The sequence below is a fragment of the Notamacropus eugenii genome, chromosome 7, assembly GCF_028372415.1.
Source record: "Notamacropus eugenii isolate mMacEug1 chromosome 7, mMacEug1.pri_v2, whole genome shotgun sequence".
NCBI lineage: Eukaryota > Metazoa > Chordata > Mammalia > Diprotodontia > Macropodidae > Notamacropus > Notamacropus eugenii.
The window spans coordinates 19,188,494-19,209,319 of record NC_092878.1 but is presented as its reverse complement, the minus strand read 5'-3'; the positions used below and the strand labels follow the sequence as shown (position 1 = coordinate 19,209,319).

At 37.6% G+C, this 20,826-nt stretch overlaps 1 protein-coding gene across 12 annotated transcripts in view; it reads left to right on the top strand.

The window, feature by feature from the left end:
* SCG5 (secretogranin V) overlaps nt 1-20,826 on the top strand; it is an 80,952-nt gene that overhangs the window by 49,877 nt on the left and 10,249 nt on the right. For 3 of the 12 annotated variants that reach the window (XM_072622877.1, XM_072622876.1, XM_072622868.1), the window contains exons 4-6: nt 71-183; nt 10,484-10,537; nt 16,062-16,590. In XM_072622877.1, coding sequence (XP_072478978.1) covers nt 71-183; nt 10,484-10,537; nt 16,062-16,157 — 263 coding nt within the window. In that variant the 3' untranslated portion in view covers nt 16,158-16,590. Of the gene's footprint in view, nt 1-70; nt 184-2,314; nt 2,345-3,758; nt 3,824-10,483; nt 10,538-16,061; nt 16,591-20,826 lie in introns of those variants that run through there. The other 9 variants (XM_072622878.1, XM_072622869.1, XM_072622874.1 and 6 more) reach the window with 8 other exon arrangements.

Here is a 20,826-nt window from a genome sequence, read left to right as displayed (position 1 = left end):
TATTTACCTTTACCCATGGGGGCATGCATAAGTTGCTTGGCTTTTCTCAAAGACTTCTGGCTGTTTGCAGTAGATGATGGATGTCTGGAAAACTCCCCTGACACTGCAGAGTTCAGCCGAGAGTTCCAGCTGCATCAACACCTTTTTGATCCTGAACACGACTATCCTGGCTTGGGCAAATGGGTGAGTTCAACTTTAATTACTACCAATCATAGTTACTACTTATATAATGTTTTAAAATTTGCAGAGTACTTTCTGTACATCATCTCAGCTGAGCCTCAGAGCAAACCTATGGAGTAGGTACTACAGTTAATATTATTCCCATTTGACAGTTGAGGAAACTAAGGTTCAGAGAGGTGAAATGATTGCCTATGGTTGTACTGCTAGTAGATATCAGAGGTAAGATTTGAAAGCAGGTCTTCCAGACTCCAAGTCCAGCACTCTCTTTACTGTCCTATCCTGGGTCTATATTTTCCAGACTCATTTATTGAAGGTGCTAAAGTAGAGCTAAATTAGAGAGGAAATTTGGGAGGGGAAGACTGTTTAGGAACAGATTTATTAAAAGCCTAGGACAGGGAAGGGCCTTGAACAATTCCTCGATGATGTCATCCTTCCTGGCAGCTTCTTGGCAATTGTATAGAATTAGTAGGTAAGGGTTTAAAGTAATGTAGATGAATATTTTGTTGACTAAGCATGGATAAACATGTTACTCTCTGGAATCTGGTTCTGGGTTATTTGTGTCATTTACCATGGTGTAATACACGGAAAATAGGAAATAAGGTTTTTTAAGTATGGATATATTCTTAAAATTAAGTTAAATCAATAAGTATTAAGTCCATACTGTGTTTTTTTAAACTTTTTTTTGCACAGAAAAATTATAGTGAATAGAAGAAACTATGAGAAAAAAACAAAGCAAAAGAGAAAAGGGTTTGCTTCACCCTGAAGTCCAGCTCCATCGTTCCTTCTCTGGATGTGGATGGAATTTTCCATCAAGAGTCCTTTGGAGACGTTTTAGGTCGTTGTGTTGCTGAGAAGGGCTAAGTCTATCAGAAACAGTCCTTGCACACTGTGGCTGTTACTGTGTATAACGTTCTCCTGGTTCTGCTCACTTCACTCAGCATCAGTTCATATAAATCTTTCCAAGTTTTTCTGAGGTCCCCCTGTTCATCATTTCTTATAGCACAGTAGTATTCCATTGCATTCATATACTACAATTTGTCCAGCCATTCCCCAATTGATGGGCATTCCCTCGATTTCCAGTTCTTGGCCACCACAAAAAGAGCTGCTATAAATATTTTTGTACATGTGGGCATAATGTGTTTTTGAGACAGACATTTTGTTATATAACTTTTATCTAATATGGATGGCTTCCTTTTGAGGGAGTGAGTTTCTTGTCACTGCAGGTGTTAGAGGATTTTTTCCTGGAGTTTGTTCCCACATCACTGGGTCTGGAGGGCAGGGATCCAGCTCTCAGACTCTAGTCTGGATGTATTCCCATCCAGAAGCTTGTTGTCATGTGTGGAGACACAGCTTACTCTGCCCTATGACACTTGAACCATTGGGAAAAAAACTGACAGTGTCTTAGCCCTCCATTACTAGGAGGTGGGAAGACTGCTCCTGATACCAGAATTGTTGGTTCAGCATCTGCTCCTCCCTATCTCAGTACTCAGGAGGATCAACAGGCATTATGCGAGATATATAAATCTATCTGTCTGTCTATCTATCTATCTATCTATCTATCTATCTATCTATCTATCTATCTATCTATCTATCTATCTATCTCCCTTCTACCTTTACCTCCTCCTCCGTGGTATCATCATAGAATCTCAGAGTTGGAAGGGATCTTGGAAATCATCTAGTACAAGCCACAGCTGAAGGTAAATTCCTGGTACAACATACCCAAGAAGTGGTCTCACAGCTTTTGCCTGAAAACCACTAATAATGGAAAACTCATTACTTCCTTAGGCAGTCTATTCCACTTTTTGATGGTGCTAATTAACAAGCTTCTTCCCCCCATACATGAAGGCCAAATTTGTCTCCTTGCAATTTGTACTCATTGCTTTTAGTTCTATCCCCCTTCAGGACGGGGAGAGGTTTAGCAAAACAAGCAATTATAATAAATAGCTAACACTTCCATAGCACGTTAAGGGTAATGAACATCTGAGGAATGAAGGATTGGAATTCATCCTTCCCAATTCCAAGTCCAGTGTTCTCTCCACTGTGGCACTTAGTGTTCTAATCCTTCTTCCACATGACAACTCTTTGGATACTTGAAGTCAGTGATCATATTTATCTTCCATTTTCTCTTCCCCAGGTTAAACATCCCTAGTTCTTCCAACCAATCTTCATGTGACATGAACTCAAGACTCTTCACCATCCTGGTTATCTTCCTGTGGATATTTTCCCACATATCAAAGTGCTTCCTAAAATATGACTCCCAGAAGGGAACACAATACTCCAGATGTGGCCAGACAGAGTGGAATATAGTAATATTATTTCCCTCATCCTTGTCATTATTCTTCTCTTAATGCAGGCTAGGATTGCCTTAGCTTTCTTGCCTGCTATATCTCATTTTTGACTCATTGAACTTTTGGTCCATTAAACTACCTAGATCATTTGCAGATGACACTCTCCTCTATCTTACATTTTAGAAGTTGATTTTATGAACCCAATTGCAAGGCTTTATATTTATCTATATTATATTTAATGTTATTATATTTGCCATTCTCTCTATTAGAGACTAGGTGGACCCTATCTGCCATCATTGTAGGACTCTGGAGAGTGATTGCATCTACTCCTCTTGGTTGCTTCAATTATCAGCCTTATGCTGATGGTTTCTTAATGAAATTTATGTATCTAACCCTAATGCCTAAATTCCACTCTGACCCTGATAGCTGCCTGTTTGATGTCACCTAGCTTTCCTAATGGCATCTCAAACTCGGGATTTCCAAAACAGAATTGAACATTTTGATCCTTGTTCTTGACCTGTTTCCAAACTTCTCTGTTTCTGTTGAGGACATTGTCATTCCCCAAGTCACCCAGGTGTCATCTTAGACTTATTCTTGTCTTTCACCAATCTTATCAGTCACCAAACTTGTCAATATTCCCTCTACATCATCTCTCATATCCTTCTCCTTCTCTTTACTCAAATAGCCACTACCTTAGTTCAGACCCTTAGCATCTCTTAGCTGGACTATTATATTAGCATCCTAACTGGTCCTAACATTGATTTCATCCTCATCTCTCTTCAATTCATTCTTCACACAGCGGGAAAAACAATTTTCTGCAGACACAGGTACACCTTTCCCTCAACGCCAATTCTGCTCCAAAATCCTTGGTGACGCTGCATTGACTATAAGATGAATTATAAACTCCTCATCCTAGCATTTAAAGCCCTTTAAAATCTTGAGTCAACCTACCTTTCCTGAATTATTTCATATCACCTACTTTTGTTACAACTTAGGCAGCTAGATGGTGCAGTGGATAAAGTGCTAGACCTGGAGTATGGAAGACCTGAATTCAAATGTGATCTTGCACATTTATTAGCTATGTGACTCTGGACAAGCCACTTAACCTCTGCCAGCCTCAGTTTCCTCAGCTGTAAAATGGATTTAACAATAGCACCTACCTCCCAGGATTCTTGTAAGCTCAAATGAGCTGTTTATAAAGTACCTAGCACAGTGCCTGGCACATATTAGGTGTTTAATAAATGCATTTTTCCTTCTCTCCTTCCTTAATTCTCCTACTGTTCCCCTCAGTCAGCATTCCATGAGGACTTGTGTTCAAAACTGAACTCTGCTACTTACTACCTGTGTGACTTTGGGTGAGTCATTTAACTTTGAACTTCAATTTCCTCATCTGTAAAAGGAGGGAGTTGGACTAAATGGCCTCTTAAATTCTCTTCTAGCTCTTAATCCATGGATTTTATGGTCCAATGTCTTGTGATTCCCAAGTCCAGAGCTCTTTCTACTGTACTACAATGCTTCTTTAGCTTGGATGTGAGCTGTGTCTTGAGTATAGGTAGGATTTGGAAAAAAGTGGTAGGAGAGAATTCAGAAAGGAAAGAGTATAATCAGGGTAATTAGCTTAATTAAAATGGAGCATTTATATTTGGGAGAGGTGGGAAATTTGGATTGGTAGGTCGGGATTAAATTATGGAAGATCTTTAAAAAGCATCATAGAAATATCTATTTGGAACTGTAATACATCTTAAAGTCATCTAGTCTGGATCCCCTAATTTTTCAGATGAGGAAACTGCAGCCCAGAGATGTGAAGTGACTTGCCTAAGGTTACCCACTTAACAAATGACAGAGGTGGAATTTGAAACCAGGGGTTCTGACTCCAAATCCAGTATTCTAGGAATTTAGACTTGATGTGAAAGAAAAACAAACATTGTAGGCTCTTGAAGAAGAGACTGATATAATACAAGTGCTCTTTATTAAGATCAGTCTGGCAGCTAATGTCAGCTAGGAGGCAATTTTAAAATCATAGACAAACCACAGAATCTCAGTTGGAAGAGACCTCATAAGTCATTGACTATGACACATTTAGTCTTGCGTCCAAGAACCTACTCTATAGCACTCCCAATATGTGAATTTCAAAGTTTCACTTGAAGATGTCTCTTGACCAAGAACATACAATCTTCCAAGAACATTTCTTCTATTTGTGGACAGCTCTGATTATTAAGAAGTATTCTTTTATATGCAGTCAAAATCCATGTCTCGATAATTCTAAACTTTGCTACCTAAGTTCAAGCAGAAAAAGTTTATTTCCTTTTTTGTATGATAGTCCTTCAAGTTCTTGAAGACAGTAATTATGTCTTTCTTGATGTGTCAATTGATACAAGAATTTTTTTGTAATTAAACATTTTTTTTACGATATTTTAGTATAATTTCTCCTATCTGCACATATGCTCAAAGAGCTCACAATCTAATGGGAAGCTCCACTGTCACTGTGAGGCAGAACCTATTTTACAGATCTGAATATTGAAGCTCAAAGGTTAAATGATCTTCTCCCCAATCTGCTATAGTGGTGGTGGTCCTATGCCATCTTTAATCCTTCCCTTTCTTCCAGGATAGCTTCAGAAAAGCCCTATAGCATCATAGGTATACAATGAGCAGGGTCTAAGGTGATGGCAATGGAAATAGAGATAAGGGGAGGAAAGGCAAGACACTGACAAAGGAATTAACAAGACAGAAAATGGAAAAGAAAATTGAATAAAGGAGATGGAGGATGGGGAAGAAGAATTGGTAGCTTAAGAAAAAAATAGGTCTTCACTTGGCACTGGGGAGTATATAAGGGAGATATGAGAGGGATAAAAAAAGATTACTTAGCAGAACCAAGGGCTGGATCAAAGTGGAAGTCATTTCTTTACTCTTTAAAGGTTTGGTTTCACTTACTTTTACATTTTCTGTGTGGTCCAGGAATAGGAGTAGAAAAGAACAGAGGCTGGGGATGGAAAAGATTAGGCAATGGCCCATTGAGTTTGGAGGAAGGAGTCCAAGTGCTTTAGAGGTCAATACTGAAGTAGTTGACCTTGGGAAGTTGAGAGGGAATCTGGAACAGTTAGAAGGGAATCAATGATCTCGGTGGGAACAGGAAGTACTAAGTAAATAAAGGCAGAGAATAAGTTTAGTGGGTGTAGGGAAGTAGGAGAGATGGAAGACATCATCTTTCCTTCTTTCTAGATTTGGCTCATCTTTTTCAGAAAGCCTTTCTAGATTATCTTCAGTCATTCTAATAACCACCCAGCCTGTAGTTCACATCCTTGAATAATTAGCACATATGTGTAGTATATCTGTTTCTGTCACTTGTTTTATATGTATGTATCAGAGCCAAAGACTAGAACTTGGATTCCCTATAAGAGGGAAGAACTATTAGTAAATCCACTACTTTAGGTCATGTTTAGAAGTTTCTTATCAACTGTGATCATTTGTTTAAACTTAGCTTTCCTTAGTTTATTGCCTTATTAGTAAGTGGTAGGTACTAAGAGTTAATTTGCTTGAAATTCACGAGTATGTGTGATGTTTTTTTTAGTAGGGTCCCACCATCTCCAGTCAGTCTTTTCATAGATTTAGAGTTCTCAAGAAAGCATAATTTCTTGTTTCTTGTGCAGTCCTACTAAGGACAATGATATAAATGTATATTACATATACATACACACATACACACACACACACATATATATATACACAACACACACTACACATACGTTAATTGACTTGCTTATGTCTCAGAGGTATGATTGAAACCTACATATCTACATATTCTCATTATCTCTCTCTCTCTGTCTCTTTCTCTCTCTCTTTTTACACACACACACACACACACACACACACACACACACACACACACACACACACCATTAACATATCAATCAATCAGTGACCTCGGCAACTCTCTCAGACAGCTGTGTTAGAGATGAGTTAAATCAGTGGAAGGAGTTTCCACACTGATACTTCTTCATACCAACTGAAATCATAAGTCCAATATGTACATTGTGATTATTTCTATAATAACTTACTATTTTTAGTTCTTTGTTAAAGATTATTATTTATATAGTTGTTTAGAATGTGCAAAACACTGCATATATTATGTCATTTGAGTCACATGACAACCCTCTGAAAGTATGGCAGGCATTAAAACAGATTAGGAGACCAAATTTCAGAGAAATTAAGTGCTTTGCCAATAGTCAATGCCCAATCAGTAAGTGTAAAATCAGGACTGTAACTTAGGTCCTTGCTTGCTTTTAAGTCCACTACTCTCCACTGAATCTCTAAGTTAAACATGAATGCCTGTCTTGTCCCTTCCATTAGATTAAAGGCACAGACTATTCATTCTCCTTTGTAGTTTTCCACAGTGTTCAATATATAGTAGGCATCCAATAAATATTGACCAAAGAACTTTAAAACCTGAATGCATTCCTATGTCTTTTCATTACTTGTGCTTCACTAATATCTCCTGGGAGGTGGTCATGCCTACAAGAGGGAAGAGTTGTTCTGCAAGAAATGAACACCCAATACACTCTGATGCTAAGTAACTTACACCTGAACTCAATGACTGGTCCCTGCAAATTTCACTCTTATTCCCCTCTTTATCCTTGAACTTCAATGTTACTCTCTCAGGAAAAAAGTTTCTGACCTAGGAAAACAAGTGTTTCCCCTTTCTAAGCACGCATCAGTATTCTTGATCAGCACCTTGGATGACTCTAGAACATTTTCAGTAAACAAAGCAAACACAACCGGGTGAACACAATAGATGAGTTGGATGGGGACAGTCTCCTTTGTGTGGTGCTGCAAACATAAGTTACCAATAAAGTCACTGCACTGTCTTTGGTTTAACTTCTCCAAATGGCCATTACTCCCTTACCTACAGCTATGTTTAGTTATTTCTGAGTTCATGGAATGGCTGGGTGACTTCCCCCCAAACCTAGTCTCTCAACCCCTAGTCTTTCAATTCATACAGTCAGTATTTAAAACTACCAGGATTTAGTTGCTCCCAACCTAAGGCTTTCATGCCATTGTACCTAACTCTTGGTAATGGACATACCCTTGCCATGACCCTGTCTGCACTTGGTTTCTCCACACTGTATACAATTCCATTTGATAAATCTAGCAGATCATTAATCCTGGGAAAGTAGCTCTTTGCAAGGTGGTACCAAGCTTGAGATTGAACACTCACCCCTCAGCTGATCATGTTTGATCAAGTCAAGACCAAATGATCATTTGTGATGATGTTGAAGGTTTAATATTTCAGTTTAGAATTTAACTAAATGCCTTTTGACAGCAGTGCTCTGAACTGTTAGAGGAAGGTGTTCCTAAGAAAAATCTTCCAGAACTAGAAGGCTCACTTACTGAAAAATACATTATAAGGCAGCTAAGAGAGTGACTGCAAGACATCATGATGTCCTGTGGTATTTGCTCTCAGTGGAAATAAACTTACTGCCTTTTGCCTGTTCCAGCATCCCATAATTACATGGCTGATGGAGATTCCCTCTCATAGAGGGGTTTTAAATCTGAGAATCCCTGAATTTTAAAAATAGTTTGGATAACTGTGTTTCAGTATAATCACTTTCCTTTTTTAACGCTATGTGTCTCTTGCATTTAAGACATTCTTCTGAGAAAGTTTCACCAGAATGAGAAAGGAATCCATGACATAAACAAATTAAGAACTTGGTTTAGAACCCCTGCTCTAGTTAAGTATCCCCTAAAGTGGGTTCTTTGTCATCTGTGCACATTCACCTCTGCTGAAGCACACTAGATGTCTAAGCTCTTCAGTGATGGATAGGAAGCCTCTGTTAGAGTCTGGAACCTGCCACCTCCATTGAAAGCAGCCTGGCTTAACCTGAGGGACTTTGGCTCCTGGAGAGGTGGATTGTTTATTAGCTTTCATTTTCTCTTGTCTGTCTGTTCAATCTATCTCTGACCGTTACATTGCCTATAAAACAGTCAAAGTAAGCGTTGCCTAGGTCCACCTTAGTTTCTCTTGAAGCTTAGAATGGAAGCAGAACCTGAACATATCCTTATGACCTGGGATGAATGAGAGAGTGATATTTGGGAAAGAACTAACAGGCAAAGTGCATTATAGAAGATCAGAATGGTAGGACCATAGCTGTTGAGTTTGGAGAGACATCAGAGGTTATCTGATCCTACTCCCTTACCTTACAGATAAGAAAACCAAGGTTAAATGACTTGCCCAAGGTCACAAGTGTCAGAGCAGGGATTGTTGTTTTTGGTAATAACAATTTCATGGAACAAGGTAGTTTCAGGAAATGCTGCTGAAGAGAAAAACCAAAAAATGTTTTACTTTATCATATTCTATGATATTAGAGTTTAGTTAAGCCCTATTCCACTCCATCCAATCCCTTTCTGTTCTAATAAATCTTTTCCTGCTTCATTTCATTTCATTCCATTCCTTCCATCCCATTCCATTTATTCAGCAAATTTGATTGGTACCCCATCTTGCCGTATCAGCTATCAAGTTGGTTCCACACCCACTCATGATCAATGAATTTAATATTGTGCCACAGACCAAACAAGTCCCACTCTGCTTTGAGTAATGAGGAATAAAAATGCTCATGTTGAGGTGGCATTCTGCCTGGTGGTGTTAACACTAGTGCCACTCTGGGAATTGGGAATAACATACATCCATGGAAAAGATAACCTTCAGGCAGCAAAAGTAAAGACCCAGAGTGTGATAGACTTTTTCCTAGATGGAACAACCTACATGTCTGCCTTTTCTCTCTTCAAGTATTAAATTGAGCTGTTCCCCAAGAAAGCCGACAAGTGTGATTGCAGCCAGAAACGTCCCTCTTTGGCAGATGGAGGGGCTCTTTGCCTTTCCTTCCCTGGCACAGCCTTCATGCATAGTTGAGGTTGGGCAAGAGATATGGATTGTGAATCAGGGAGATTTTAATGAACATGAAAAATACAAAGCTCATTCTTGGCACTTGTCATTTTTGTCTCCACATCTATGATTTTCTAAAAAAAAATTGTTGTACTCAAACAACTCAAAAGGAATAAGTTGGTACTTCATCAAAACTTTATGCTGCACTTCCTTTATCACAGTTAAGGAAGCTTATTTAGAGTAAGATCAATCACCTCATTTATACTTGATTTTCCCTTCATTAAAAAACCAAACTAACCCAAACAACAACCAGCACAAACACCCCCATTCTCCTTCTCCTGTCCCACTCACAGGTTAAGTTTTCTGTCTTCTATAATCATAATCGAGAGAAAAATCTGTTGAGCATGTGTCCTATATTCTTGAGCTTAGTTGACTCCACTGTGTGTTTGAAATATAGCAGTATGTGGAAACACTTATACAAACTGTGGTAACAGAGCTTTTTTCCCCTCAACATAACTTTCCTTTCTGCCAAGAAGTTTTTTTTTGGCAGTTTTTAAAAGGTTCACTCTATTAAAAATGTTATGGACCAAATGGTTTTCTTAGCATCTTTACTGGGGGCACTAACTTAAAACTACAGATGGATTGGTTGTAGAAGCCATGATGTTGAATTTATTTACTTGGAGAATTGTTACAAATAATCAAACACTACACCCCTGGAGCATTTAGTTTATGCAGTTTGTTAAAAGGGAGTGAGATACCATTCTCCTCCTCTCCCCCTCCTTGCCCCCTCGATGGCTGGTTTCTACCATAGCCATTTCATGGGGTGGTACTAGATCTGTGCTAGATTGGTTTCTAGTGCTTGTATTTTAAAATGTATTTTCCTCTTTATATGATTGTTGATGACACTAGTGGGCCCCTGGGCACTCCAAAGGACTTTATTAAAAGCTGAAAAACCACTAACTTTTTTCTTGTGGTTTATCTTTCTGACACGACATTCTTTTCATCTAGTTCTGTTTCCAAAATATGTGTATGCAAATGTCCACAGGAAACACAGAGTATTGCTTTTAAAATAGACATTCACCAAATTTGATCCATACTTCTACATTTGTTTCTTCTCTCCTCCCTTCCCCCTCTCTAGAACAAGAAGCTTCTTTTCGAAAAGATGAAAGGTGGACAGAGACGGAGAAGGAGGGTAACTTACAGTCTTGACTATTTTTCTATGTTATGTTATCTGAAGAGGGTTGTTGACAAATGCTGAGACCTCAGGTTGTTCTGAAGCAACTTTAGAGTCTCATCATAAGCATTTATGAAAAATTAGGAGAGTAGTCCAGCATAAAGAGGGACCTTGCTTTGAAACTACATCCCCAGCTCTCTGATTGGCTGCTGAGACTTTGGACTACAGTATTAAAAACTCATAGCTACTATAGTTTCAATTCTTTGAAAACTCATTAAGTGCTTACTCTGTTCCTAATTTTGTGCTAGGTACTGTGGGAGATCCCAGAGAAGCCACTGAAATGAGCTCTGCCCACAAACCTTTGATAGGGCCCAACTATTTGTTTTTCTGTATGTCTCCATGTACTAAGCTTGCATGAAGCCTGGTTGAGGAGACAGCTTACATATATGAAACACTTACTAAGTGATACAATAAAGTCAAGGGCTAAATTCCATGGTTCAAACAATAATTTATACAAGCATTTTGTTAGAGAAGCTAAATTCAGCCATTTCCTCATACAGTTTGCCTAGACATATTCTTGTCCTTTTCCTGGCCAGATTATGCCAAATTTTCTAATTTAGCTATGTTCGTTTGCCACATGTCACATGTATCTGTTTGAAGATTTCAACACTATTTCCTCACCCTAGTCATCCAACACGGACTCAACTGTTTACGGTGTTCTTTGACTATTATGACATTTTCTTGAAGGGAACTGAATGGACTTGAGCTTTTAATGAATTGTTTTTAAGCACTGACGCTCACAAGTTGAACATATGAAGCCTTGCTATCCCACCAACACTCCACCCTTAGAGTTTACAGTTTTATCTCTTACTCCTTCCACTCTGATGAAAATATGGCTGTTACCAAGTCAACACCTATTTTGTGTTGAATTTTAAAAAAAACAAACCAAGGACAACAGCACAAGCTTTTCACATGAAGACTGTTAACAGAGAAAAAACAAAAACAAATAGTTTGGCCCTATCAGAGATTAGGGAATTAGACGATAATAGTTGCAAATTGTTCTGAATAATATTCTCCAATCTATTTCCTTACTGCTGATGAGTTTTCCTTTTTCTGGCCTTAGAGTTATATAGGCTGTCCAGAAACATCATTTATCCCTATAGCTCCATGTCACAAAGCTCCAAGCTTCTGCCTCAGTCTGAGAAAGAACAGATATACCCAAAGCAGGATTTATAAGAGAGACTCATAAGGTATCGAAAGGATAGAAAAATACCTTATTTGGCAGAGTTAAATTACCTGGTTTAGGAGTCTTTGCCACTTGAGAATTGCCATTTGCAATCTTATAGTTGGAGGAGGAAAAGGGCCTGAGGGAGTAGTGACCGTGGAGGAACATGCAGAGTTCTAGGTCCCTACATCCTTATAAGTATGCTAGTAAATGGCCATTATATGGAGATTGACCAAGAAGTAGCCCATGATTTCCATTTCCTCTATTCTTCAAGGTGCATAAATAACATCTGCAGTAAATTCAGCAAAGAGCCTTAGTTTTTGTCCACTCCCTATTCCACCATCCCTCTGTCCTTCCTTAGGGAATGTCAGTGGGTAACTGCTTAGGTGTTATCCTTAGGGAACCTAGATACCAAAATTTTGGAACTTTGGCCAGGGTTTATATTTTAGCCTCAACTTCCTTCACATGGAAAAGGCCTAGAATTTATGTCCAGGAATGTCAATGTGACCCAGTGGTATCAAGTACTGTCTGTTCTCCTGGAGCATACAAAGATCATGTCCTCAAGCCAGAAGTATTGGGTCTCAATCCTCTTGAGTAACAGAAGTTGCCTTCCCTATAATCAGTATTCAGATGGACTTCACAGTTTGATTGAGAGACCTTAACCATCTCATTAAGTTCATGATTCAGAAAGAAGAAATTCTGGACTAGTTTAAAAGCAACACTTCTCCCAAAGAAGCTTAGCATAGGTTGTGGCTTTCCAGACAAAAAAAAAAAATCAAGAGCAGAGATCCAATTCTTATTTTTGTTCCAGACAAAAGAAAGAAAAAGAAAAGAAAATGAAGACCTGAGTGCTAGATCTGGCTCCATTAACTATATAAACCGCATGATCTAGGCTGAATCAAACTTCCCTGTGTCTCAATCCTTTTAATTGTGAATTGGGTTAAATTCTTGTCCCACCTTAGTTCTTGGCTCAGTGACAATATGATATGAAAGTGCCTTTATTTCTTTAGAAGAAAGGTGCTAGATAATAAACAGAATTATGGACTGATTGTTCTTCCGAGTTAGAACAGAATATTAAGGATTATCCATCAATTGCCTGTCTATCCCCAAATTTAAAATTTATATTTTTGAATTTCAGTGCTTTTGTGTTTTCAAAGAATTATAGTGACAAATTACGGTTTCCAGAGAGTAAGAGTGAGGCAAATTTAAACCCTGCCTCAGGTACTTAGTAGCTATGGGACCCTGGGAAAGTCACTTAATCAGTGTCAGCCAAAGTTCTCGGCACATAATAGGTGCTTGATAAATGCATGTTGCCTCACCTCAGTTTACTTGCTTGTAAAATAGGGATAGCAAATAGTTCCTACCTCACAGGGTTCTTGTGAGATTGAAATGAGATAAGATATACAGCACTTTGCAACCTCAAAGTGCTACATAAATGCTAGTTACTTTTAGTATTTTTTTTTCACATCTCTTCTTTCATGCTAACCCTGTGAGTCTTGGAGGGAAACAAGCTATTATTCTCATTTTACAGGTAAAAAAGTTGAATCCCAGGGAGATTGAGCAGCTATTACAGAGGCATATCTGAGAGAGTGGCAGTGCTCACACATCATAAAAATAATAAAAAAGTTGACATTTATAGAGCACTCCTAGGTTTTACCAAGTGCTTTCCCTACATTATCTTATGTGAGCCTCATAGCAGACCTGTGAAGGAGATGTTATTATTATCCCCATTATATAGATGAGGAAAGTGAGAGATTAAGTCACTTGCTTGTGGTCACATAGCTGGTGAATCCTGCTCTTCCCTATTTCGAATCCACTGTGTGCTACTACCCGTTGTGGTATGCTGTCTCTTACAGTGTGATACTGCTTTCCCAGCCTATGTCTGCTAGTCTATTTGCTGGGTCATAAAAGCTAGTTTTAATAGGGAACTGAAAAATTCTCACAAATGGAGGCACTGAATTGCAGTGGAACTATTTGGGTGGTTTAAAAAACATTCAAATAAATTCCCTTTTCTTTTTCTTTCCCTTCCTGTTATTTTTCCTGTTTCCAGCCTTCACCACCTTTCCCTCCCTTACCCCTCAATATGGCACTTCCTGGGTCTGGGTAGATGGTGAAACATTAAAATGTCACATAAAAACCCATTGCCAGTGGTAATCTCCCTAAACTTCCATCTTAGTCCAAAGTGCTGCATATGGTTTAGATGAGACTTTATGTGATCATCCAAAGCCAACCAAACATTCAGATTTTTCACTTGTAAAACACTTTTCAGTCAACCCTTAAATGTCTTACTCACTGTTCAGTCTTTACACATATTCAATTAATATTGGAGAACTCCCCTTTATTTAGTCTAAAAAGTATTTAAATTCACCTAGGAAGAAGATTTCCCAGAAAATGACTTAAAAAAAAAAAAAACCCGTATCACCCTTCACACAGGAATTTCCACAAATTTCAACCAGGTTGGTTGGTTTCACTTCTTAGCCTGTTTCTTAACTTGCTTTGAAGTAGAGCCCCAATAAGAAAGGATACAGTGTTAGCAGGAGAGCTTGAAAACCTTCCCATGATTGAGTCATTTAGCTGTCAGATGCAAAAACTGATCCCCCAATCTAGTATTCAGGGGAGTATGCTTAGTTAAGTGCTCTAAGGGAGCATCGCACCTCCAGATGAAGCTTTGAGAATGGAAATGTGGTTTTTTGACCCACAAGGAGCCCCATCTGGACACAAAGCCCCTGCAAAATGTTGCCTCAGTGAGTCTGTTTCACATGTAACTGAATTACTAATCATTCTGGAATCATAAAATCCCGAAGTCCCTTTCTTATTTTTGTTGGGTCATTGGAAAGACTCTTCAATAAACAAATATCTTCAAAAGCTTTTGCAACAATTTTACTTCCTGCTAAAGACTATACTGCAAGGCTCCAATTGCTTGCTCCAACTCCAAATGCTACAAAATAGATGTGAGTTGGAGCAGCAATGGACAAACTTTTGACTCATTCAACATGCCACCAGAGGGAAGAGTGTTACACACTGTAGAGGCCAGCACTGGATATACAGGTTTTTCCCAAAGTGTATAGCTTTTTAATTTGACCAACTGGATATGTGTGAGTACTAGAGACTCCCACAATGCCTCTCTACTTCACTACTGTTTAGTACTTGAATAGAAAAAAAATCACTTATGCAATGAAAAAAGTCTTTTCAATAGCTTTTGAATTTCAGTTTCACTTCTGGTGTGCTTATAAATCTTCAGAGCTATTTTTTAAATTTTATTTTATTTTTCATTTTTAACAGTTCATATCACATAAAACAATTCCAACTTTTGGTGAGGTGATGCTTCTTTTTAAAGCATTTACAATATAGATCACAAAAGAATTTTTTTAAAACATTAACCGAGACACAAATAATATTTAAGTTGCTAACTTCATAAGCTCTTGACCTAATTGTCTCCACAGTATTACTAAGAATTAAAGGACCCTAACTTATTGTTGTTGGTCTAAAGTCCTAAGCCTAATAGCTTAATTTTAGACTTAACCTCGGATGTTTTCCTATCAACAATCTATAATTTAATAGATCTGGTATTAAACTCACAAACCTTTTGACTCTAGGAAATTGCCACTAAGAGTAGGAACATTTCAGGGAACCAATGTCTCCCCAACTTCATGTCAGTTCCAGGTAGGAGTGGATTGTCAATTTGCATTCAGTCAGGCTTAAAGTCAGCCAGGTGTCAGTGGGGAAATTGAGTCAGGAGAATTCTACCTCAGCCCAGGCTGAACAGCCGCTCTCCCACCATTCCCGTGAGATCACCTTTTTCAGTTCATACCAGCATCTCACAGGCTTACTGGCATCATGGATTGGAGGCTCAGACCACTTTTCTTGCTATCCATACCTGGAGTTAGATTCAGAAGAACATTCATTTAATAGCCTCACAGAGCTATTTTTTTTCTAGTAAAGTATTTGATAAACCAAAAAAAAATTAAAACCACCCACAGGAACATAGCACGAGAATTTTCCTATATATAAGGATCAATAGCTAGGTTATTGGAAAGCTTATTCACCCAAGCACTCATATTTGCACAGATTAAAACATGCCAGATTATGGCGAGGGAGGGAGGGAGGTTGGTTGTTAGCTATCCTACAAGTTTAAGTTAGAAGCATAAATTCTAGTTAGCACCCTGAAATAATATTTCACTCAATAGAACCCTTCAGTAATGCCCATCACAAAGTGGTCCAGTTTATAGGGCATATTATAATACATTGCTTCCATGTGTTTTCCTGTGTTATGCATAACTGATCCTTTTTTACATCACTAAACTATGTATTTTTCAGAATGTGAACCCTTATCTGCAAGGGCAGAGACTGGACAACGTGGTGGCAAAGAAGTCTGTGCCTCATTTTTCTGATGAGGACAAGGATGATGAGTAAAGTGAAGAAGGTTAAAGAAAACAGATGCAGCCCATTAGATCACAATATTGCTTACGTGTATTGACTATTAAAACCCTAGTGAATGGCAGCATGTTTATTGTTTATGTAATTATGGATGAAAAGCAGCTGTATTTATGACATCGTGTTGTCATAGATAAAGAAAAGATGGCTCTGCTTTCTGTTAAATTACGGTAATAGGAGCTTTTGGGTTATTTTGTTTCAGGCCTGGAGTGAGCTTGAAAATTAAAGTGATTTTGATAGCTAGTGTATACGTCTTCAGTCATAAAAAGCAAGACCATAAAATTTACTCTTTCATTGTAGTTTCAATGGTATTTGGGGCTCTAGTTTGATACCTATTACTGTGATTTTGATTGTTTAGTTCACCAAGCCCTTGGGCATTGTTATACCCCAATAAATATTATTTTACTCATGATGAGTAGCTGATGCTTTCCACTTGGCTCTGTCTTTATAAGTAGGTCTAGAGATGACCATGTTTATAAGGATCTTTAAAAATACACTTGGTAAGTAGACTCACTTGATCTCTATCTTGGCTATTCATTGACTTCATATGCCAAGCTGCAAGGTTTCCCCTTGCCCAGATGGCTGAAGAGATGTGCAACTTGCCTTCAGTTTAAACATCAGAAGTTTACAAACTGATTTGCACAAACACATTAGAGATGAAAGTAACTTGGTGAACTTATGGCAACACTTCTGCATGTATTTCATTCAAGGTAGACCTGTTCCCTGATTCATCATCTATAAAATGGGAGTTGGCCTTCTCATCAATTTTGACCAAATAGGAAGACTGATGATAAAGTAAAACCCTTCAGCTTGAAAGTTCATGGTAGAAAAGATAAGAGAAAATGCAATGCAGTATGAGTTATACTCTATTTTATGAGAGCTGAATACAAAGAGTTCAGAAAAAAAGGATACACAGAGTGAATGATTTAAATGATTTAAAATTCTCCAGTGGAAGTATATGCAAGAGAGAGATAATTTTTTCAATAATGAAATTCTTGGGTTTGATTTCCAGGAAAATTATTGCACACACTAGAAAAGGAATATTTATGAGAACATAGAAAAGAAAGAGAAGTGATCACCAAGAACCAATATTGGTTTATCAAGAGCAAGTGATGTCAGATTCACCGTATTCCATTTTTTGACATGATTAATATGCTAGGAAACCAATGTCATAGGCAAAAAATATTTGGAATTAAGGCTTTTGATGTAATTTATCATGATTTTTTTGGGGGAATAGATAGTGATATGGGCTTTATACTCAGGTAGATTTGAAAGTGGGTAAATGATAAGACTGGAAAAAATGGGAATTAATGGGTCAATGTTAACTTGGAGGGAAGTTTCTAGTAGAACGCTGTAGGTCTAGTGACCTACACTTGATCCTGTGTAGGTCACCATTTTTATGAGACTTGGATGAAGGCATATGCGGCATGCTTATTGGATTCAGCTAATATCTGCGATGATGGAATACAAAAGTATCAATTGGATCCAAATAGAGTCCCAAAAGGTCTCAATGAAAAGTACAAATCTAATATATTTAAGTCGAAGAGGGATCAATAAAAAATCCTATACTTGGACTAAAAATATTGGTATGAGAACACCTGAGTTCCAATTCCATTTTTGTCAACTAATATTTTTATAAACTGGGGCAAATAAACTGTCTGCATCTGTTTCATCAAATGAGGGATTAGACAATTACTTTTAAGGTTCCCTTCAGCATTAAATTCTATGATCATATGATACTACACTCTTCACTGGTAGAGGACAGGAAAGCCATGGTTGGATAATTCATGTAAAATAGATCTAGTTATTTGTTTTTAAGTGCACAAGGAGTTTAGTGTGAGTTAACAGGCTGAAAAAGCAGCCCCAAAGACTAATACACTCCTAGGATATATTGATACAAACATTATGAAAATGAGGGAGGCAGTAGTCCTTCTCTGCAAAGACCCCATCAAATTGTATCTGGAGTATTTTGTTCAGTTCCCGGTGCCATGAGGTAAGAATGGCATTTATAAGTGCTTAACAAATACTTGTTGAGGGGTGGAACCAAGATGGTGGAATAGAGGGATGGACCTGTAAAAAAATCTCCCCCCAAAACTCATAAAATATCTGTAAAAAGTGACTCTAAACAAATTCTAGAGCAGCGGAAGCCACAAAACGACAGAATGAAAGAGATTTCCAGTTCAAAGCAGCCTAGAAGGCTGACAGGAAAGGGCTATCACACAAGGCACCGAACAAAGCACAGCCCACAGAGCCCAGCCCAGCCTTCCAGATCCTTTTTTTTTTTAAAAAAAAACCTGTACTGTTTTGCAGCTACATTTCCTCATTCTGTATATATACAGTTGATTTTTTAAAAACCTAAATGAAGACCTCACAATTTTTAATTTCACTGGATTTAGCCCACTATTCTAAACCATTGAGATAATTTAAAATTTTTATTGTCCTCCAACATATTACTTATCCTTCCCAGATTCATATCACCTGAAAATTTCATAAGCATTCCAACTCTGTCTTCATACAAGTCACTGAAGAAACAGTTGAACAACTCAGGACCAAGGACAGATCCCTGGGGACTTGCATTAGATTCTTCTGTTCCAGTTGACATTGATCCATTAATTTCTCAGATTCTGAGATTCTCAATTCTGAATCCGCTTCGTTAGGAAGTCAACTGAATACATCTAGATAATAGTACACTGCTCTCTATCCCACATTTTCTGAAAAGGTCACCAGTGACCTAATAACTAAAGCCAACAGCTTTTTCTTAGACTTCATTCTCATTGACCTCCATGCAACATTCAACATCGTTGACTATCCTGTCTTGAAACTTTTGACATAAGACACATCTTCTTAACATAAGAAAGAACTCCGTAAGAGTGAAAATTATCCAAAAGTGGCCCAGTTGCCTCAAAAAGTATTGGGTTCTCTATCACTATGTTTGTTTGTTTGTTTTTGTGGTTCTTTCCATGTCCAATGCCATCTTTTATTTCCCATAATTACATGTTAAAACAGTTTTTTAACATTTTTTAAAGTTTTGAGTTCCAAATTCTGTCCTTCCCTTCCTCCCTTGCCTTCCCCTTCCATGAGACGGGGAGCAATACCATATGGTTTATACATGTGCAATCATGTAAAACATTTCCATATTAGTCATTTTGTATAAGCAGATTAAAATTTTTAAAAAGAATGAAAGAAAGTGAAAAATAGCATCCTTCAGTCTGTTGTCAGACAGTCTGAGTTCTTTCTCTGAAGTGGATAGCATGCTTCATCATGAGTTTATCATTGTACTTTTAAACAGAGTCTGGATAACCACTTTGTGAGAATGGTGTTTGTTTGTGTGTGTGTGTGTGTGTGTGTGTGTGTGTGTGTGTGTGTGATTCTAGTTCAGAATTGAAGCAGGTAACCTCTGACATTCCTGCCAATGAGATTTTATAACATTAAAATTATGCTGGATGTACCTTTTCTACGTAATGGCAGGTCTTTTTTACATTAGTTGAGCATTTTAGCCACCAAGTTATCCTTTCCCTTATTATATTTTCATTTTAGTTTATGATTTTGAAGAACTAGAGTCAACATAAAGGGTTTAGAGCACAGTAAGACTTCATTAATGCTTCAATGAAGTTTTAATGACAAGATAAATTATATTAACATTATTGAGAAAATGTTAATATCTATGGCACCTCATCTCACCTTCAAATGATCAAGGAAACAATTTTGCTCAACTCAGCCCTGATCAGACAACATATGTAGTGCTGACTTCAGTTGTGACTTTTTTTATTCCACTTCAGAAAAGCCCCTGGAAAACTAGAATGCGTACAGAGAGGAGAATCAAGGATAGGAACAATGCAAAACATTCCATAAGGGCAGTCAACGAGCATTTATTAAACTCCTGCTATACACTAGTCAGGGTATATTAAACAAAAGACAAAAATCTTACTCAAGGTTATCATCATTTTTATAGTCAAAAACCAGTTTCTCCCTGTTCAGAATCAAGTCTGGGATACAGTTCCCTTTTTTGCTTCTTGTACATGAATTAATTTTCTTCTTTTGAACTTAACAAACAATAAATAAAATGAGCATTTCCATATCTAAAGCGGAACAGAAAATGATGTTTACCCATGGAACCATGAATATGCACCATGAGTAGCTTGTTTCTTTCTCCAATTATGCAAAAAACTCAACACATTATTTTCAAAGCTGTCCTACTTGTGTTTGCTACTGATCCTCCGCTTTTCTTTCAATAACTTTAATAAAAGCTCCAACAACCTTTTTTAATACTTTTCATTAATCAAATATGTATGTCTCATTCTACATTTTATGCCTGCTCATCATCTTGCTGGTAGGATGTGGGTGGCATGTTTTATCTTTGATCCTCTCATAACATTGCAATGATCAGATTCTAAAGTATTTTATTGTGTTTTTTTCTCTATAATATAGTTGTTATCATACAAATTATTCCTACTCTATTTTGGCAGAATTCCAGCAGATGACCAGATAGAATATGCATAATGGTTACCATTTATAAAGTACTTTAAGGTTTACGAAATATTTTACACATCTTATTTCATTTGATCTTGACCAAAATTTTCTATCAGTACTAAAACATGTCTTCATGCCTGGCTGCAGATCATTTCCTCAAATTTCTAATTAATTTCCT